Source organism: Python bivittatus, unplaced genomic scaffold, assembly GCF_059951505.1.
Source record: "Python bivittatus isolate LINGU-HERP-01145 unplaced genomic scaffold, Pbiv_v1 ctg000180_np1212, whole genome shotgun sequence".
Lineage (NCBI taxonomy): Eukaryota > Metazoa > Chordata > Lepidosauria > Squamata > Pythonidae > Python > Python bivittatus.
The window spans coordinates 3,947,433-3,967,163 of record NW_028277047.1 but is presented as its reverse complement, the minus strand read 5'-3'; the positions used below and the strand labels follow the sequence as shown (position 1 = coordinate 3,967,163).

General features: G+C 46.0%; 2 protein-coding genes, 1 long non-coding RNA gene and 2 other non-coding genes across 5 annotated transcripts; 3 read left to right on the top strand and 2 right to left on the bottom strand.

Annotated features, from left to right (window-relative positions):
- Positions 1-1,245: 1,245 nt before the first annotated feature.
- Positions 1,246-5,002, bottom strand: CUNH11orf98 (chromosome unknown C11orf98 homolog). Its single transcript, XM_015890628.3, has 4 exons — positions 4,877-5,002; positions 3,679-3,803; positions 2,595-2,692; positions 1,246-1,934 (listed from the first exon to the last, which is right to left on the bottom strand). The coding sequence occupies exons 1-4, from the start codon at positions 4,913-4,915 to the stop codon at positions 1,819-1,821; spliced, it is 378 nt and encodes a 125-aa protein (XP_015746114.1). The 5' UTR covers positions 4,916-5,002; the 3' UTR covers positions 1,246-1,818.
- A 117-nt stretch (positions 5,003-5,119) lies between these two features.
- Positions 5,120-7,257, top strand: LOC148216361 (uncharacterized). The gene is made up of 2 exons (XR_015795546.1): positions 5,120-5,950; positions 6,622-7,257. It is a non-coding gene; the product is annotated as an uncharacterized LOC148216361 (long non-coding RNA).
- Positions 6,252-6,392, top strand: LOC112542513 (small nucleolar RNA SNORA57). The gene has a single exon (XR_003086244.2). It is a non-coding gene; the product is annotated as a small nucleolar RNA SNORA57 (small nucleolar RNA).
- Positions 7,258-10,681: 3,424 nt separating the features above from the next.
- On the top strand, positions 10,682-10,872 carry LOC112543376 (U2 spliceosomal RNA). Its single transcript, XR_015795568.1, has one exon. It is a non-coding gene; the product is annotated as a U2 spliceosomal RNA (small nuclear RNA).
- Positions 10,873-13,414: 2,542 nt separating this feature from the next.
- Positions 13,415-19,720, bottom strand: POLR2G (RNA polymerase II subunit G). The gene is made up of 8 exons (XM_007442199.3): positions 19,572-19,720; positions 18,468-18,577; positions 17,222-17,381; positions 17,088-17,138; positions 16,915-16,980; positions 16,320-16,391; positions 15,477-15,510; positions 13,415-13,659 (listed from the first exon to the last, which is right to left on the bottom strand). Exons 1-8 carry the CDS (start codon positions 19,581-19,583, stop codon positions 13,646-13,648), a joined length of 519 nt encoding a protein of 172 aa, XP_007442261.1. The 5' UTR covers positions 19,584-19,720; the 3' UTR covers positions 13,415-13,645.
- Positions 19,721-19,731: the final 11 nt, after the last annotated feature.

Genomic DNA, 19,731 nt, shown 5'->3' with positions numbered 1-19,731 from the left:
ATGGTGAAATAATGTTTCTGGAGGAACATCACCGGGTTAAAATAAAATATTAAATCCTTGGCACAGGGATATTCCACTGACAAGAGACTGTTCAAGGTTGCTGCAACTTTTAATTTATTATAGAGACTATTTTACCACTAGCAACAGTAGAAGGTAACACACCAGCAAATAAACTACAAACAGCCAACAGTCACCGGTTTGAGACGGACAGCTATACAAATTGAATAAAAATGAACTTCACCTTTCTTTGATCACAGGGCAGCTGTCCTCACACAGTGAAAGACAGGAAATTTGGCTAGCGTAGCTGTTTTAGTCTATTGCACTAAAAAAATGAGTTTTGGGGTTAATGGCTGTTACATGCTTTATAGTTACAGTGACCTTTATTATAAAGGACAATCTTTTCTTTCAGAAAGCTGTCCTTGCAGATTTATTTTTCAAAAACTCACTTTGTCCTTTATTTTGGTCATTTTAATTTTACCGTAGCGACGGTACCCCTTAATGTGGTTTTTCACATTCATGTGAAAAATACAGAAATTGAATTCTTTTTAAAATAAACTATACATATTTTTTTTAATATGCATTTTAAAGTTTTTCTCAGTTTTGCTCTTGAATTTCCCTTTGTAAAGCAAAGTTCTACCTATAAACCGTTAAATTTTTTATCCTTATCAACATCTTTCAGGTTTGCCCTTTATTTTTTCCACTTTATAATGTAATTTCTCCCCTCCCTCTTTTCAGATTGAAAAGTACTGTAACCCCATTTCCTCTTACCTTTGAATATCCTGCAACAGACTGGATTCCCATATTATGCAAGCCATAGTAATATTCAATTATGGTAGTGTATTACTATTATTATTATATAGTCAATTCAGTCGCTGTGGCTTATTAACAATAGTTAATGACTCAATATGGTTCACAGTTGTTGATTTGTGCCTTGAAGCAGTCTTGACTCCAGCAATAGCCTGGACAGTTTTGGGGCAGCGTTTTCGGAAACATTTTGCCCTTTCTTTCTGGAGAGAGAGGGACTGGCCCATGGTCACCCAGCTGGCTTCGTGCCTAAGGCAGGACTAGAACTCACATTTTCCTGGTTTCTAGCCTGATGCCTTCAACCACTCCTCATTTCATAGCTTAGCTATATTTTATTCAATAACCACTATCAAATACCCCATGGTTTAGCACAATGTACCAACTAGCCATACTCTTTCCCTTCTTCCTCACAACACAAAGAAAAAAATTATTAAAGCAAGACAGAGTTTTTTGGGCCATTTTATTGTATGGATCAGAACACAAACAATTTCAACAAGTGGAAAACAGAAATCTTTGCCTCTGCACTTCCCTTTCAATTGAAATTGGTCACCGACACTTAAAAAGTTGCCATCTCACATATGTGCAAATTTACTAAACACACGTGCAGTTCCAGGTATCTGTGCCATAATCCAGCAGAGTCACTGGAATTCTTTAAAAACTAGTCCACACCCTACATGTAAAGCCTGTCTCTTATTGAACACCCCTTTAAGGTGCAACATCAGGCCCGACAAACTTTAAAATATTTTGTAGCTCCTCAAATTCAGGAATCGAGGGATGCTCGCCAAGAGAAAAAGGAACACTCACACCTCTCAGATCTTGGTTTAATGGGTTTCAATTACTTTCAAAAGCAAACAAACTTTAGGGTGCTAAACTAGTTCAGAAGCTGAGTTTTCTAGGTGTTTTGGCAGCCTGTCTCTCCCCCTCCCAGCCCTACCCTCATCTTCCAAGAATGCTGCTACTGGTAGGCTGGAAAAGAGAGCAAGGAACTGGGTTTCAAGATTTCAGAGGCCAGGCTCAGCTTTCCAATGCAGGTGTAATGTCCGCTTCTGCCATCTCCACATCTGGACAGCCTGATGGAGTTACCTCCTTTTTCTTCTTCCTCTTTCCACCCTGAGCTGGAGCGGCATCAACTGCACAGAAAGAAAGGGAAAAACAGTGAAAAGTCACCCCGCCTTCAAAGCCATAAAGCTGCCCTCCATTGCACAAGGGACTTGCAGACCTCTGATCCAGTTTCTGGAAAGTAGTAAACTAGTTGTCCTTGGTTGGAAATGTTAGCATGGATGACCTCGAAGGATCCTTCTAACCCTACAATTCTAATAATCCAAGAAGGATGGAATAACTGGGGGAAGAAGCAGGAAGGATTAACTGTATTCTAAAAACCACACTCCCTGCCTTTTTAATAAACCAGCTAAGTGGATAGATAACCTTGGAATTTGATCTTGGCCACCCCAAGCTTTCCTGTTACATTTATTCTTCCTTACTCCCAGTGTTTTATAAGCCAATTCTCCTCCATCTACTTAGCCCTTTGGTTTCATAAACTCCAGGATTAGGGAAGGGTTTTTCTGTTACTGTATCTCATACGGTCGGCTGTGCTACTAAAAAAACCAGAAAGGTCTAACCAAATCAAAGAAGGCTTGGAAATGCCTTAAAGGCAATAATTAGCCATTGATCGCACAACAAGAGAGAGCAGAACAAGAAGTTAAAAACTCATAACTCGCTCCCACAATGGGGAAACCTTCTGCCTTCCACATCCCTCGTTCTTTCACCCAACTGGAGGGAAGACAGTTTACCCTGCATCTCTGTTTTCTCCTTAGTGGCATGGCGCAGTTGTTTCAGTAGTTTTCTTTTCTTCTTCCCTGAGAGGGTGATGTTTGCCCGAGAACTAGATCTGGAAGTGAAGAAGGGAGTGCCAAAAAGAGGAAATTGTTTAAGGCCAACTCATTAATTGAAGAAAAAAAACACCATTATCCTCTAAATCAGTCTTTCTCAACCTCGTCAACTTTCAGAAGGCTGGACTTCAACTCCCAGAATTCCCCAGCCAGCAGGGGACTACTTGTATAAAAAAATAAACTGGGTTTTTGGGGGGGATTCTGGGAGTTGAAGTCCACCCCTCTTAAAGTTGCTGAGGTTGAGAAACACCACTCTAAATGCCAATGCAGCTTTCTTCTGTTAAGGTCTCTAAGGTAAGCAGTGGCCCCATTTCTTCCAGAATCCTGAATTAATACTAACCATTTGGATCCCCCTCCTCATCGGGGGCTCTAACCATTTCCTGTCTGTTTATTCACTCGGGGAATGAACTCAGCAAGACCTCACGGCAAATCTTGTGTCTGTTACCAGCACAACTTTCCTTAGCCTTACATCTTTCATATATCTTGCACTGTATTTCCGTTATTACCTGAGAAGAATGAGAATTGTAGCTGTTGTCCTTTCAGAAAGCCTCTTTACTACACCAAAGTTTTCTTTGAGAGTACCTTCACTCCTAGTAAATTTCGTAGGCACACGTATGTAATTTTCTTGGCAACAATACAGAAGTGGTTTATTGTTGTCTTTTTCAATGGTATTTTTTCCTTTCCCTGTCTAGCCTACCTCCCAGGGATCTCTTAGTGGTCTCCCATCCAGCCAGGACCACCGGCTTAGCTTTTCAAGGTTGGAACGTTAAAAGTCCATGAACTTACAGGGTGAGAGGCAGAGGTTCTGAACTGCAGTTTCAGTTCAATAAAACTGAATCCTCCCACAAGCAACTATAAATAAAAAAAGCCAAGTTCTGTTCTTAATGTTTCTCTAGATACTGGTTTCTGATCCAAGTCCGAAAGATAACTTGAGTGTTTATCCCATAGGCCTTCAATTTCTTTGCACCCAGAAAACGTGACTCACGATCGCTTTTTCAGATGGTGAATGGTGATAAGACCTTCATCCACCACAGCTCCCACGATCCGATGTTTCCTTCTCTTCTGTTTGCTCAGGACGCGGCGCCTTTTGAAGAGTTTTTTCCGCAGCTCCTGAAGCAAAGAATGAGAAAACGCTAGAAACAGCAGTCACTACGAATACAGTTCGTCTTTGCTGCAGAAAAATGGCAGTTTAGCACAAACTAAACAGAAGAAACTAATCACCCAGAATCCCTAGGAGTCTAGTGGCAGATAAATTTAATAAATAAATAAATAAAATCCTGTGGTTTCTGTGTCATTCTAGACGCAGGCTAGGGAATTCTGGGAGTTGAGGTCCACATATTTTAAAGTTGCTAAGGTTGAGAGACACTGTTCTAGAAACCAAGGAAGAGGTTCTGCATTCAAACACACTTTTCTCTGGCACACAAATGTGTGGGCTATACAACACACGTCATCTGGTTCCTGAATGACCATATTCTAGCTCTACAGAATGCAATAGATCATAAGCTAACTAAACGGGGACTTAACATACCACACAACCAACAAGGTTGTGGCCACATTGAGCATCCACGGTCAAAGGAGTCACTCGTGTTCCCTGACCCGTTTAAACACGTGTGTACACAGCCACTTCGCTGCCTTGGGCAAGTCAACGTTATTACTTTTTATATTGGCACTACCGAGAACATGGAGTTTATTCAGCTCAAACCTAAGGAGGCGTGTTGGGTCAATTCTGTTACGTGTAATCACGACTCGGGAACAAGGAACTGCCTTACAGCTGGGATATACCGCCCACTTCGGAAGTTACACCACCGAGCAGCAGCATCTCACCCAGCGGTTCTTCAACGGCTGAATTTAATTTCCCTTTTTCGAATATTATTTATTTATTCATTTATTTATAATTTAGACACCGCCCATTTCACGAGGAAGTGACTCTGGGCGGCTCACAATAAAACAACAAATAAATATTAATTAAAATGCAATAAATACAGTATAAAAATACAGTAAAATTTAACGCCACGACCCCTAAAACACAGGCCCTGATGCCTTGACACAAGCAGATCCTCGACTCCCAAACAAGCAAGGACAAATTGCTCCACTACCTCAGGACATACTCCTGATCTAAACACTTTAACAAATTAAAAACTTGAAAATTAAAGTGGTTTTTTTTTTTAAAATCCTAGAATTACCGTCCGCGGCCGGTTGATTTTCCCGGAAGGCGCGCCCATGTTATAACCACGTGGCGGACTTCTTTTGATTGTGGATTTAATTTCCGGGTAGGCGCCGCGGGGGTCACGTGACCTCCCGACGCCGCGCCCCGGGGCGCCGCGCTGTTCTGATTGGTCCAAAGAATCGACCAATCCGAACGGGAACTGAGGTGGGCTCCTCCCTTTAGTCCGGCCTCCGGCTTTATGAATCGGGCCACGTGGCGGCTTCCCGGGCTCGTAGTAGGTTTCCTCGCGGCCGTTTGAATTTTGCTTTCTGCAAAGGAAGTAAAGCGGGCGGGGAGTTCTTTTTTTTTTTCTCCTTCCAAAGGGATCGGGTGGATCCCTGCTCCCTGCCTTTCTCCTGATCCAAGGCAGGAGTTCGATTTCTTTTCCTCCCTGGAGAAAACGCGTCTTTTTCCGTGTGGTTTTATTCTCTTTATTTATTGAATTTATATATCATCTCACATCCGTAGCGTTTGGCGCTGCCTGCCAAGAGAAGCGAGGATTTTCTTCTGGCGAGAATCAGAAGAAGCGGGAGAAGAAGGGCGTCCTGAAGGCCCCGAAATGTCCAGGAGCCACGTGGGGGAAGATCCGAGGCCGCGGCGGCGGAGATCCAACGCCGCCGTCGGAGGTCAGCCGGGCGACCGGGGGAAGCCACGAGGAGGCCGGAGCAAGGCTGATCCGCGCCCGCCGCAGACTCCCGGGCTGCTAGGAAGGGACGATGCGTGAATCAGATCGTCTGGCCTGCGCGCGGCCTCGAGGATCGGAGACGCGGGCAAAGAGGGACGTCGGAAAGGGAGAGAGAACAGACACGTGGCGCCAGGCGCGATCCGGCTGCCACGTGGGCCTCGGGGTCCCTCCCGAGATGTTTTTTCACGAGCGGGCAGAGCCAGCCCCCCCGACACGAAGACGCTGCCTCGTTCTGCTAAAGAGAATTGGCTGGGGGATTCTGGGAGTTGAAGTCTACCCGTCTTAAAGTGGCCAAAGTTGAGAAACCCTGCCGTGGAGGACGGGGTGGGAAAAAAATTCGCCCGCAAACGCAAGGAAAGACAACAGGTAGGAGACGATCGCTTTAATCCGGACTCTGCAGAGCACGGGTGGAGCAAAACGGATGCAGAAGGGGTTGGGGGTCTTCCTGCGGGGAGTTTAGGGGTGACACCCCCCCAAATCCCACAGCCAACCGCAATCCTTCTCGCTCTCTCCTGAAACCAGGTTTCTATTTCTTTCCAAGCCTGGGGGACCACACCTCCCATGATCCACAGCCAGGGCTGAGGAGGATGGGAAGCCCAAGCCAACCTATTGAATGGGAACCACGTTTTGGGGAGGGGAAGCTGGTGTCATTCCAGGAAAAGCAAGTCCTCCCATTCTTGGCAGGGCTGGGTTTTCCCGTACCCGGCTCTGTAATGTGCGGAGGGAGAGGAAACTTGACCCAGCGTCATGTCTTCGGTGCCAGCAGCTTTCCCGTCTGCTGGTTCTATCCTCAAGCGCTGGGACAAAGCTAGATTCCGTTTGGTGTAACCCAGGCTGGATCTCTGGGTGGGATCCACGTCCCGTGAGTTGAAGATGGTCTGATTTGGGAAATTGCACGGTAACTTGGGGAGGTGGGTTCACATGAGACCCGGTTGGCTTTAATGTGGCTTATTGGTTTGAGGGCATCGTAGCCACTAGGGTTAGGGTCATGCTAATTTGGTTTGCGTGAATTCTCACAATTCTTTTTTTTTCACAAGGGGTTGGACCAGATCCAGCGGTGACCAAGGCCCCGTGAACTCCACCGGACGAAATTAAAGGGCACCCAGGATTGACTTTGAAAAATGTCTCCAGTAAATTAATGTGATGCATTTCTTCGCCTGTATTTTTTTTTTTAAGTGACTCTAAGCTGTTACCAAGAATGTACATTTTTAAAAAGAGCCAATAATGACACTTTATTTTAAAAACAATTGGTAAAAGTCATGCCTGGCACTCCACAGTGGTTAAACTGGCATTCACTGATTACAGAATACAATTTGAGAGCCAGAAACCTGTCTTTGGCCCACAGCCCTGATTCACAGCTTAAATTAAGACCCAATTTATCTCTAAATAATAGTAATTCTATTAGTTTAAAATCTCTAAATTGAGGATGTTGTTCTGCTTTCGGCCTTCAAACTGGCTATTAAGCCACTGAAAAGCTTGATTAATAACAGTATATCGGAAAAAAATAATTTGTGGCTGAGCATTGAGTTGCTGTTATATATCCATTATGTTATCCGTAATTGTGGCAGGTTTCTTTTGTCTTAAGAGTTTTCTTTTTTACGTGCAGGTTTCTATTTTGTGGAAATGGTTTTTTCCCCTTTATTTCTGTTTCTATAATAAATTATATTTGAAAAGCCGTAGTTTGTTCTGGATCAATCGCAACCGATTAAAACTGGTTTAATGGTGGGGTTTGCACGAGACAAGGTCAAAAGTGAAGAAAGTGGTTTATGAAATTAGCAGCTGGGGCCAAACGTTGGCCCATAAAGGAAGGGGGTTTAGTTGGTTTAATGCAGTGTTTCTCAAACAGCCACTTTAAGGTGTGGACTTCAACTCCCAGAATTCCTCAGCCAGCCATGCTGGCTGGGAAATTCTGGGAGTTGAAGTCCACAGAGACTAAGGTTGAAAAACACTGGTTTAATGTCTTCCACGAAAAAAACACTGCTAATTCTGGTTTATGGTTTGGTGGCCAGCCAACTACCATCTCAGAGAAGCTGCCTGTTTAATGCTCTCTATGGACACTGGCCAGAGGGGGAAAAAATACAGTATTGAAGCAAGCAAGAGACCAATTTTAGCAAAATGGCGGCTGTGTGGCCTGTGGCAGCCATTTTGTGATTTGGGGAAACCAGCCAAGGCCGCCATTTTGTAAAAACTCAGAAGAGTTACCTGTTTCCAGACTTACAACAATGAATAAACTGCTCTGGTCCAACAGTTTTGACTAAGAGCAATGGAAATCCCACTTTTTCATCTCCGTACTGTCCACTGGACATTTTCCCTGCCCTGCTCCACAACCCTTTGCATCATTTATAATAAAAATACTTTGGGGCCTAGCGGTCCCTTTGTTCACCCAGCACAACGCACACTGCATTTTAGACTCGTTTGGTCCTGCAAAACCAGGAAAATGGGTTTGCTCAAAAGCAAATTCTGTAGAACAGACAGGTCGCACTGGCCCCCCTTGGATGTATTAATGCCTTTTTTTCACTTGCTTCTTCCTCTTTACATGGGCCTTGTCTTCCAAATCAATGTCTTCCTTTATGGCGCTGACGGCCTTCCGATGGAAGCAGAAAAGTTGCAAAGAAATTGCTCTCCAAGCCATCTTCCAGGTGGAAGAAACCATGGTTGGTTTGTAGCCTTGAGAACCCAGCCAAGCTTCTAGCCACGTGCCAGATTTTCTCGTGCATCTCTTGATCACTTGCAAAAAAAACCCAAGGCTTGGGTGCCTGTGGACATCCAAGCTCTTGTGAAAGAAAGGTGGCACGAAAATTAAAGCCAGTTAAAACTTATCCAAACACAGGAGCTACAAGGAAATGATGGGATTTGTCCAAGGGCTGAGAAAATCAGCTGCCTTCTTCACTGGGAAGGAGAAAAATCCATTTCTAGGGATCCACCACCTTTGCCGCCTGGGGAAATCAGAAAAATGCCCCTTAGGTCAGAGAAAATGAGAGGAGACCAGGGGTCCCTTCACCCTACAAGCCATGACCTTTCAAATTAGCTTTTTCCATGACACGCTTAGCTAGTTTTTCTGCGTCTAAGCAAATTGTACAAACCCAGTCTGTGCTGTTAACTTGGGTTTCAACATCTTGCATGAAGCCACCATTGTGGGCCAATTCATTAACCAATTAAGCCTGTTGGGACAATTGTCATAAATGGGTGAGCCTTTCCCGGAAGGGACGAAGAGAACCCAGACCAGTTCAGAATCATTTGGCAACCCTAGATACAACTGAATTTTTGTCCCCAAATGGGTTAGTTCTACAGAGCCTCAAAGAAAGCTCAGTAGCGTTTCCTCCAAGATCAGTCCTGAGATTCAGAAGCAAAGCTGACGCTGGAATGCCCGAGATCTTTTATATAATTTAGCATCACCTTAAAACCTGTTTTGACCTAAGTTTTAAAGGCACTGCAAGCCATCTCAAGGGTAAGTCGGAAGATAACAATTCATTACATGTTGTCAAGGTGGCATCAAGTCTTAGCAACCACGGAGAGAGACTTTCTCCAAGATGATCTGCGTTCTGGTCTCTCAATGGTCCACCCATCTATGCTGCTGATCATCCTCTTCTCTTTCCTTCCACCCTTCTCAGAGTTATGAACAGAGCAGGGTCTTCACATAGTGTCCAAAATTTGATCATTTGAACCAGGTCACTTGTACCTCAAGTGAGAACTCTGAGTTGATTTCTTTGATGATCCATGTGTTAGTTTTCTTGATTGTCCATGGTATTCTCAGACGTCTTTTCCAATGTCAAAGTTCAAAAACATCAATGCTCCTTTGATCCTGCTTCTTCCAAGTCCAACTTCTACCTCCACCTTGAAGGAACAGTTGCTACTGGGCCAGATTTCACAGAGGCAATGATGAAATCTCTGAATCCAGATGATGAACCGGATTGGAAAATTGAAGATCATCAAATCAGACGATCAGTTTGGGAAACTGCTGCACGTTTACAGAAATCGGCACCTCCGGACAAATTTCTTCTCTGGCCCTTGGGGAAATATATCCTGTTCATGGCTTCAGACCTCTGTTTGTAATAAAAACTTTCCTTTTACCCATCCAAATTCCTTTGGACAGAAATGCCAAATGTTAATTTGGGATTTAAAACCTCTTTGGGGCCCTTCTGTGCGTAAAAGATGTATAAACAGTCATTTAAAATAGGGAAAACCGAACCTTGGAATAGATGCGAAATTGAGCTGGTGTGTTTCCTAGGCCCCTCCCTCCCTTCCTTCTTCCTTCCTTCTTTCTCCTCTTCCTTCCTTCCTTCCTGCCTTCTTTTTCTCCTTTTCCTTCCTTCCTTCCTTCCCTCCCTCCCCTCCCTTTCTTTCTTTCCTTTCCCTTCCTCCCTTCCCTTCCCTTCCCTTCCTTTCTCTTTTCTCTTTTTTCCTTGCTTCCTTCCTTCCTTCCTTCCTTCCCTCCTTCTTCTCCTTCCTTCCTTCCTTCCTTCCTTCCCTTCCTTCCTTCCTCCCCAGACCCCTCCTGTGGGAAAGACCCCCTGCTGCAATCAAGGAGCGCAACTGAAAGAGGAAAGACACATCTGTGTTTGGGACTGGGACACACACGTGATGCTCAACCGCAGCTGGAAAGGGGGAGAGAGCAACTGTGCCCATCAGGCTGGGCTGGCGGGCCGTGTCAGGGGAGATGCCGCAGCAGAGCTCCGAGCCCATCCTGGGTGGGAAGCCCCCCCAGCCCGAAAGCCCGTCTCCCCGGCAGGGCCCATTCTGCAGGCGGCGGGTCGCTGGTGCCCCCCTCGGCTGGCAGAGGGACAACAGGGGAGGAGAGCGGTAGAGGGGATGAGTCACCATATGCAAATGCCCCGCCAATGACCGCCCAAAGAGCCACCCGGGCCGACGGGAAATGAACAGGGGCGAGAGAACCCCCCATTTGCACCCCCAAATGGCCACGCAGGGGAGGCCGATGCCGCCCAGCAGAAGAAAGGGGGTGGGCGCGACCAACCTGCCAGCCTTAGAAACGGGGCCGAGCCCCCCCCCGGGTGCGGCTCCTTGCGGCCCCGATGCGCTCCCCGAGACCTGCAGGGCGCTCCGCAGGAGAGTCTCGGGGGCCGCCCGCCAGCGGAAGGCATCGCTTCTCGGCCTTTTGGCTAAGATCAAGTGTAGTATCTGTTCTTATCAGTTTAATATCTGATACGTCCTCTATTTGAGGACTACATATTAAATGGATTTTTGGGACTGGGAGATGGAATAGGGGCTTGCTCCGTCCACTCCAAGCATCGGCCTGGTATTGCAGTACCTCCAGGAACGGTGCACCTCCCCTGGGAGGAATCTGGCTGGTTCAAAAAACAGAGAAAGTGGGACACTCCTTGCAGGAGGGTGAAATGGATTGCCCGTGTTCCTGCATGCTCCATTCCAGGTGGGTTTTTGGAGTGCCACACCTGCGGAGCATGTACATCTCATGCTCAGACTCATGCTCAGACTAAGTTCTTATGCATGGAAAACATGGGCAGGGGGAAACCATGGCGGGGGACGGCAAATACTCCATGCCCCTAATCACTCTGGGGAGGGAGCACAGACAGCTCTACTACTCAAACTACTCGCCCTCCCTCATCTTAGTTAGGGTGCCCTCACAGGTTCATTGCCTATTATGGGAAATGGGGGGAAGACGAGTCACAAGCAGCTCCTATTTAGGAATTCAGCCATGCATGCTTTTGCACACCCTGTTCTGTATATGCTCTTGCACGCTCCATTCCAAACACGCTCTTGCACCTTATTCGATACATTCTTGCACACTCCATTCCATATACTCTTGCATGCTCCATTCCAAACACTCTTGCACCCTATTCCATACATTCTTGCACGCTCCATTCCATACACACCCTTGCATGCTTCATTCCGTACATGCTCTCGCACACCTCATTCCACACACACTCATTCTGGCAAGGTGGGAATCTTTAATGAAAGGCAGATCAGTGAGACTTCCCAAGAGTAACAGCTACCCTGGAGAGGGAATTTTGGAGACTTAAAAAATGACTTTTTCCGTTTGACTTTCTCCATTTTTGTTTGGATTTCTCGGGCAAAGTTAAAATAACCCGTCGCCCCCAAGCAAACTATATTATCTTCTGACTCACCCTAAGCTGTTCAGCTGTCTTTGAGATATAACCCCTGTGCTCTGCTCACACTCTAGAAAGAAAAAAATACATTTTAGAGTCGATGTCTCAAAATTCAGGAAGCGACGTTTTCTGAATGCTATGCGGAACGCCAGGGTAATTTTAAGAGCGGTGCAACCTTCAGAGCAATCTTTGAATGCCAAATTCCCAAAACCGTATATACCTGCGTATAAGCCCATCCAGGGATAAGCAGACCCTCAAATTTTTAACCAAAATACTACAAAAAATGCACCACCTGCAGATAATAACCCAAACCACATTTTTCATGGTATTCTGGTTAAATATTTGAGGGTCCACTTATCCCCGGATGGGCTTATATACAAGTATATATGGGAAATATGGGTATTTTTAAAAAATATTACCATATATCACGGATAAGCTAAACCTGATTTTTTGGGTGCATTTTGGCACCTAAAATTCTCAGCTTATCTGCAAGTATACACAATACCTCCCCATGTTTTTAAAAAAACATTGTCACATGCTCATTAGCTGAAAAAAATATATTTTGGTTGAACCACAAGGAAGTTAAAATCAGCCACCGTCCATCAAACTTTATATCTATATATAAAACGAAATTTATCAGCTTTTAACAGGCCATAAACACACATAGGCACACACTTCATACATGCTGATCCATCATAGTTTGGCCTTGGTTTAATGTGTCACATGAACCAACTGTCTTAGTTTATTCAGTAATCTCTGGTTTAGTATCACATGTGAATTCATTCAAACTCTTGAAGGATTGGGGCGACCAAGATTTGAACTCAGATCCCTCCTCCAGCCAGGGAAACGTCTTCCCTCTGCAAATGGATCCCACAGAGACAGAATTTGCACGATCTGCAGCCTTCAATTGAACCCCACCTTAAAAGAACCCCAAGATGTCATTTTCATTCGTTCACTGCTCCTTCCTTGTTGTCAGAAAAACTGGAGAGGTCAAACTATTGTTAGAAAATCCCTGACTTGGAAAAGGATGGCCTGCCATATTTTGCACGTTATTAAACACTTTGAGCATCGGTTCTGATGTTACTCACTAGGGCGTCCCAATTTTTTTTTTCTTCATTTGCAGATGCTATTTTGACAACTAAAGATGCCGCTTTAGGGCAAATATTAGCAATTCCTCCCCCCACTTTTTATTTTTAGAATCCAACTCCCACACTCGATTGTCTAGGAAAAAAAAAAGAATTATGGTTTGGCAAAATTTGAGGGCCGTCTTTTGTCCGAGCATGACGTATAGAAAGAAATGAGGGGGAAAAGTCCCCTTTAGAAATACAAAAAGCAGGCAATTCTGTCCATGTTTTTGGAGTGTTACAAGCTCAAAATTCTCCAAACAGCTGTTTAACCCCCAAATCAGTGTTCTTCCTTCAAACAGGCCATTCTTCACTTGAAATTGTTTGAATTCAAATGCTTCGTGCGTATAATGAAAGGAACAGAAATATCAGGAGAACAAGAGAACATCTTTCTTCCCCCTTAATACTCCTTATTCCACGCTTACATTAACTTTCTCCCAGGCACGCATCTATTCACTTATAACTTTTTACCCAATATTATGAAATGGCAGAAGGGGAAACATTTCAATGATTATTACGGTCCGACCAATGCCGCCTCCGTCCAAGCTGAAAGCTGAGATATTAAAAATGTCGGTGAACGCATTTGCAAATGCACAGAGGGAAGGAGAGAGGAGGCCGCCACGCCGAACAGGAAAACGTTTAATGACCGAAAAAGGGGCTTACACAGACACTCAATCCCAGCAGAACACAACAGGGGAGGGGGAAGACCAGTGGCCCTTCAACAACGCTCCCAGCGAACATGAGAGGCTGGAAATGGTCACCCCTTCCCCTAACACAGCAGCCAGCCAACCTTTCTGACTAAGGAACGATCGTGGAGACGGAGGAGGAAAACAAGCCAGAACGGAGATGGAACTTCAGTTCAGGAGACCTGGAAGAGAAAAGCCGAGGTTGAAACTTGCTGCATGGGAAACTGGGTTTATAACCCCCCTTTTCTCAGGGAACTAAATGGGGTTATGGGGGGAGATCTCCCTAATGGTTATCACCCAACCCTGTTGGGTAGGCCAGGCTGAGAGGGAGGGACTGGCCCCAAGGCCCCCTGGGGGCTTCTGGGGCAGAGGGGAGAACTCTTAGCCCAGCACCTTCCCCGATCCTCCACCCATCCATTCTCTCCTGGCTTCATTCATTTGTTCGTTCGTTCGTCCATCCATCCATCTCTCCCTCCCTATCAATTTTCTATCATCCATCCATCTATTCCTCTCTATCAATCATCTATCACCCATCTATCTATCTCCTTCAATTTATCTTCACACAACGAAGGTAACCCCGCTTTCCTCCACACTTCGCACAATTAAAATGACCCCTTTTTGTTTTCTTCATTTTTAGTTTCCCTCCGTTTTGCTTTTACTCCTCTTCCCGCCCCCTGACATTTTGCTATAGCCATTCTGGGGTGACTCCTGAAGGACCCTAACATTTTGAGGAACGATTCAATCGAGAGTGACGTGGCTTAAGTAAGTTATTATGCAGCAATAGAGCACGACGTTCATTTCACAATTCCACAGCTTTGCTGTTTTTGTCCTTTCAAACACCCTGCCTCCATTTCGGTACTTTTGATCGTTTCACTCACCTTCTTTTTCCTCTGTGAAATTTGCACTGCTATTTTTTTAATCTAAATCTTTTCTACTTCCATAACTTTAAGGATGCTTAAACTGGGTCACTAACTGTAAAAAAAACACCATTATTATGATGGTTGGTTGCCCAGTCACCCAGATGTTTAGGCTGGATCTGGCACTTTTATCCACTGATCAAATCCTTCCCAAGGACCTGGGATAGCCAGATGTTGTGGCTGGATGGTGTGCAAGGTATGATCGCAGGATGGAAGCTGTTCCAAGCAAAGCTGCCTTTTGCAATGGACGGAGGGCAATTTTGTCAATGCTGATAGTCTTCCGTTGTTGTTCAGCTGTTGTGTCCAACTCTTCGTGACCCTGAGCCACATCGCACCAGGCCTTCCTGTCCTTCACTGCCTCCTGGAGTTTGCTCAGTTTCGTGCTCATTGCTTCAGTGATGCTATCTAACCATCTCATCCTCTGCCGTCCTCTTCTCCTTTTGCCTTCAATCTTTCCCAGCATCAGGGTCTTCTCCAAAGAGTCCTCTCTTCGCATTAGATGACCAAAGTATCTGAGCTTGAGCTTCATTATTGATCCTTCCAATGAGCAATCAGGGTTGATTTCCTTTAAGATTGACTGGTTTGACCTCCTAGCCATCCAGGGGACTCTTAAGAGTCTTCTCCACCACCACAATTCAAAGGCATCAATTCTTCAGCGCTCAGCCTTCTTTATGGTCCAGCTCTCACAGCCATACATTACTACTGGAAAAGCCATAGCTTTGATTATGCGGATCTTTGTCGGCAAGGTGACATCTCTGCTTTTTAATAGGCTGTCTAGTTTCCCATAGCTTTCCTCCCAAGGAGCAAGCGTCTTTTAATTTCATGGCTGCGGTCTTCGTCTGCGGTGATCTTGGAGCCCAAATAGATGAAGTCTGTTACTGCTTCCGTTTCTACCCCTTCTATTTGCCAGGAATAGTCTTCCAGTGGTGCTTTACTATTACTATTATTATATCCCTCCCCCAAACAATTCTCTCTCCTGCACTATTATTCAATTTCTCTTTTCCCCCTGAATCCTCCTGAATTCCTTTTTCAAAACGCGGGTCACCCATTTTATGACACAGCAAGGAATTAAACACACATACCCAGATAGTCATCCATCAGTGATCCAATAGCAAACTGCAAAAAAAAAAGAGAGAGAGAAAAAGTGTGTTACTACTACTAAAGTGGCCCCATATTATCTCCAATTTTCAGAACAGGAATTCACCCACCTTTCTCTAGGAAGACCCCAAAGGGCCACACACATGATTTTTGCATTAAAAAAGGAGTCTGCCGGAACTACAGCTCTTCTCTAAAAATAAAGCAAGCTTCGAGTCCTCATGATTGTAAGGATCAGGCTGATTTAATTTACAGTACAGGGCACTGTGTCCTGCGAAGTCGACTTTACGTCAGCCTTGTCCTCATGAAAAATGGAGAAATTGGGCCAAAACTGAACTCCTATCCTTCTTCAGGTAGGTCAAAGTAGAGGAGATCTGGATGGTCAGGTTCACCAAGGATGAATTCTACTGACCATCCAAGGATCTATTCCAGGCTCTAGCAGGGACTGAACCCGTAAGAGTCTACAAACTATGCCGATAATGTATGCTCAGTTGTGGCTTGACCAACACAGGTCAGAATCCAACCGGTGTGGAAATAGCCTGAGCCTCATCCCCGCAAACACAAAGACCCTTTGAAAGCAAAAGCTGGAAGTGGAGTCATCCGCATTTCTACTTCTCCTGTGCTGCCATTTTCACCCCAAACCACACAACGCAATCCTACCCAACTCTGTTTCTCCCCACATTTGCTCTGCGGATTTTCCCCAGATGATGTTCTGGGTCAAAACTTTAACTCTCCATCTGTGCAGGAGACGAAGGACAGATGAACGGCAGCGACTCCGAACGGCCAAAAGAAAGTCAACAGAGGGCCATCGCTCAAATGCCACAACTCACTATATCGTTCTTGTCCACCCGGGTCCCCACAATCTTCAATCTGATATTATCCTCTGGTTGGATGACAATATCCTAATTGGGGGGGGAAAAGCAGAGGGAACATTAACAACAAAACGCAAATCAAGATGGTTAGGGCAGGGTTTCCAAACCTTGGCCATTTTAAGAAGTGTGGCCTTCAACTCCCATAACTCCCCAGCCAGCATGCTTTAAGACAGGTGGACTTCAACGCCCAGGATTCCCCAGCCAGCATGCTTTAAGACAGGTGGCCTTCAACTCCCAGGATTCCCCAGCCAGCATGCTTTAAGACAGGTGGCCTTCAACTCCCAGGATTCCCCAGCCAGCATGCTTTAAGACAGGTGGACTTCAACGCCCAGAATTCCCCAGCCAGCATGCTTTACGACGGATGGACTTCAACTTCCATAACTCCCCAGCCAGCATGCTTTTAGCTGTGTGGACTTCAATGCCCAGAATTCCCCAGAGAGATTCTTCTCAGGAACAGAGAATCTACAATGCACCAACCAGTCTTAATCGCATCAGATTTGGTTGCAGATCGTGTCATCCTTTTTCTCCCAGGCCCGCAAGGGCAAAGACTCACCTCATCCACAGTCTTGTAGCACGGAGGATTGGAGTTAGTATCATACTCCATTTCTGAAGGAATCGACTAGGGGGAGAACGAGGATCAAGGATCAGCAGGGGTGTGTGGGTCCTTCGCCTCCCTCGCCCATTTCACGCAGAATCGCCCGCCCTCCTGCCTCCCCATGCACTCACGTGTCGGGAAATGAAGCAAGACATGGGTCCGATCTCAGTGAAGAGGCCGACCTGGGTGGCAGAAGCCCCAAATTAAAATATGGCTCCCCAGGGACACCCCCCAAAAAACCTCTCCTTGGTCTCCGAAGACGCACCTTGTTCACCTGAGTCACGATAGCATCCACCACCTCGCCTTTGAAAGGCCGGAAGACGATCGCTTTGTATTTCACAGGGTAAAGGACAAAGCCACGTCCCGGCTGAATCACGCCCGCCCCAATGTTGTCGATGGTGGTGACGGCGATGACGAAGCCATACCTGGAAAATTAAGAGATGAAGCCTTCTGTTCAACATAACTCTCATTTATTTCCAAAGATTATGGCCTGCTTTCCTTTTGAGCATTTCAGATATCATACAGGGCTCAACTCTCCTAGCCTCCTGGAAAGCAATTAAGATCTGTTTTTTGTTTTTTTTAATACATTAATTATTTTAAACCTGGTTTTGGGATCTGAGAGACTGCAGCGTCCTCTTCCAGAGGACGGTTATGTGTCTTACAGTTGTTCTTTGACACCTGGGTAGTTTATAATGTAGTATTTTATTTTTAATCTTATGACCATCTGGAGGTCGCTAAGCCAGTCCTGTTGGAGTGACATACATAGTCCTAAATAACTTTTTCTTTTACCATTAGATTTCCAGAAATCAATCAGCCTGTCAAGTTCTTCCCAAACAATCTAGCTACGGCTACAGGTTGGCGTTGTTTGGCCTTCCCGCCAGCTACAAATTCCCTCTTTTTGTCTTCTGGATTTTAACTCTGTTAAAAAAAAGTTGTGAGTTCATAATAGTTTTCACTTGGGCAGGCCCCTGTATCATGGTTTGCAATGCTAGCTTATGGCTCGGCACGCTGTGTGAATTCACTTACGGCTTTTTCCAATAAACCTGGGTTAAACACACTATGCCTTCTTGCCCTAGACCAGTGTTTCTCAACCTTGGGAACTTTAAGATGGGTGGACTTCAACTCCCAGAATTCCCCAGCCAGCCACACTGGCCAGGGAATTCTGGGAGTTGAAGTCTGCACTTCTTAAAGTTCCCAAGGTTGAGAAACAGTGAGATAGAGGATAGAAACTCCACATTATCTACTGGACTTAGTATGAATCCATGGCTGGCTAGGGAATTCTGGGAGTTGAAGTCCACCCATCTTAAAGTTGCCAAATTTGAGAAACACTGCCCTAGACGAACCAGGTTCAAGGTGGAATTGCTCCTCCCGGATAAACCGAAAAAGAATAAAAACCTGCCCAGCACAGCTGCATTATCCAGATCGAACTGTTTTTTAATTCTTTTTATGCAGCCCGTCACTGGCACCAACCACCGAGCCTCGCCAGAAATGAAACCTGGTTTCCTCCTTACTTGCCCGTGCAGGTTCCTTCCACCTCCGTGAACAGCTTTTGCTTCACTGTGTTGAGAAGGTTGGGCCCAAAGTAACGAGGGTGCAAGAGGATTTCATGCTCCAAGGAGATCTGCGTGCAAAGAACACGGAGGGAAAGCGTTAACGCTGCGGCGAGACGGCAGGTGCCCAATTCGCACCCAGCCCACGCTGCCAGTGAGGGACAGACTGGAAGTTGGGGAAGGAAATTTGCACTGTTACACATTTCTATTGCGTTGTTCCTTCGCCCTTCCGGCATCCAGAGGCGCAGGGTTACAATCCCCATCGTGCACAGACAGTACCCACTCTGGCCTTCACCTGGTTCGGTACGGACTACGTCCCCCACCAGCTTCCTGCCCCCAAAAGTCAGGCCGCCCCCAAACCAGCCACCGCAAGCCATGACTGATGGCTCAGCTTCAAGGCTTAACTTTCTACCCCTGTTTTCTCCTCCAGTTCAAGGCAGCATACATAGAAACTCCCTCCTCTGAAGTTGCCCACAACAACCCGGCGAGGTAGGCAGGGCTGAAGAATACTCATATTTTACCTTTCTCTCTTAGGCTTTATTGATTTAATTGCAATTTGGGATTGTTGCAAGCGGCCCAGAGTCATTGAGAGTCGGGCACGGACAAATTTAATAAATTATTACTGTTATTAAATTCTAACCCCACAGCCAACCCATTATGGATCAACCCATCCCACATGGAGCTTCCACTGTCAAGCTCCTCGATCTTTCCTGCCCCCCTCCATCATCGTGGCTTATTCCACAAACTAGGATTGAAACAAACCAGAGCGTCTGTCACGGAGACACGCCGTTATTTTGATCCAGAAGGGGCCGATCGCCGGCCTAGAAGCAGCCCAGAGCGGGGCGGCATTTTCAAGACACGTTTATTCTAGCCTGAGCTTTCCTAAAAAAGAATTGCCCCGATAAAGCCGAGGCTAAAATGAACGTGGGGGTGCTCCCGCGGAAGAAAGCGCTTTGTTGCTCGTCGTAAACACACATACGGGCATTCGCCTCCGTTTCCCGCTCTACGCCCAACCTATCCGCGCCCCGACGCGTGACGCGGATCCACACAACCCCCTAAACTCACGTGATAGAACATCGTCCCAGCCGGAATGCTTCCGAACCGGATGGAACGCGGCGGCCTCAGCTCGGCTTAATGTTGCAACGCTGCTGCCCGCTGATTGGCTGCGCCGCGCGAGGATTCCAGAGCGCCTTAAAGGAACAGGCGCCCGACAGCCGCGGAGGGC

Bases quoted from the DNA above. Each gene is read 5' to 3' on its own strand.
- CUNH11orf98 (XM_015890628.3), bottom strand. From the start codon at position 4,915: ATGGGCGCGCCTTCCGGGAAAATCAACCGGCCGCGGACG. The intron at 2,693-3,678 runs GTGAGTCACGTT...CTTCACTTCCAG, and splicing joins CACCATCTGAAAAAGCGATC to ATCTAGTTCTCGGGCAAACA. The intron at 1,935-2,594 runs GTAAACTGTCTT...CTTTCTGTGCAG, and splicing joins GGAGAAAACAGAGATGCAGG to TTGATGCCGCTCCAGCTCAG.
- POLR2G (XM_007442199.3), bottom strand. The intron at 16,392-16,914 runs GTGAGTCTTTGC...CCCCCCAATTAG, and splicing joins GCTACAAGACTGTGGATGAG to GATATTGTCATCCAACCAGA. The intron at 15,511-16,319 runs GTGAGTTGTGGC...TTTTTTTTGCAG, and splicing joins GGGTGGACAAGAACGATATA to TTTGCTATTGGATCACTGAT.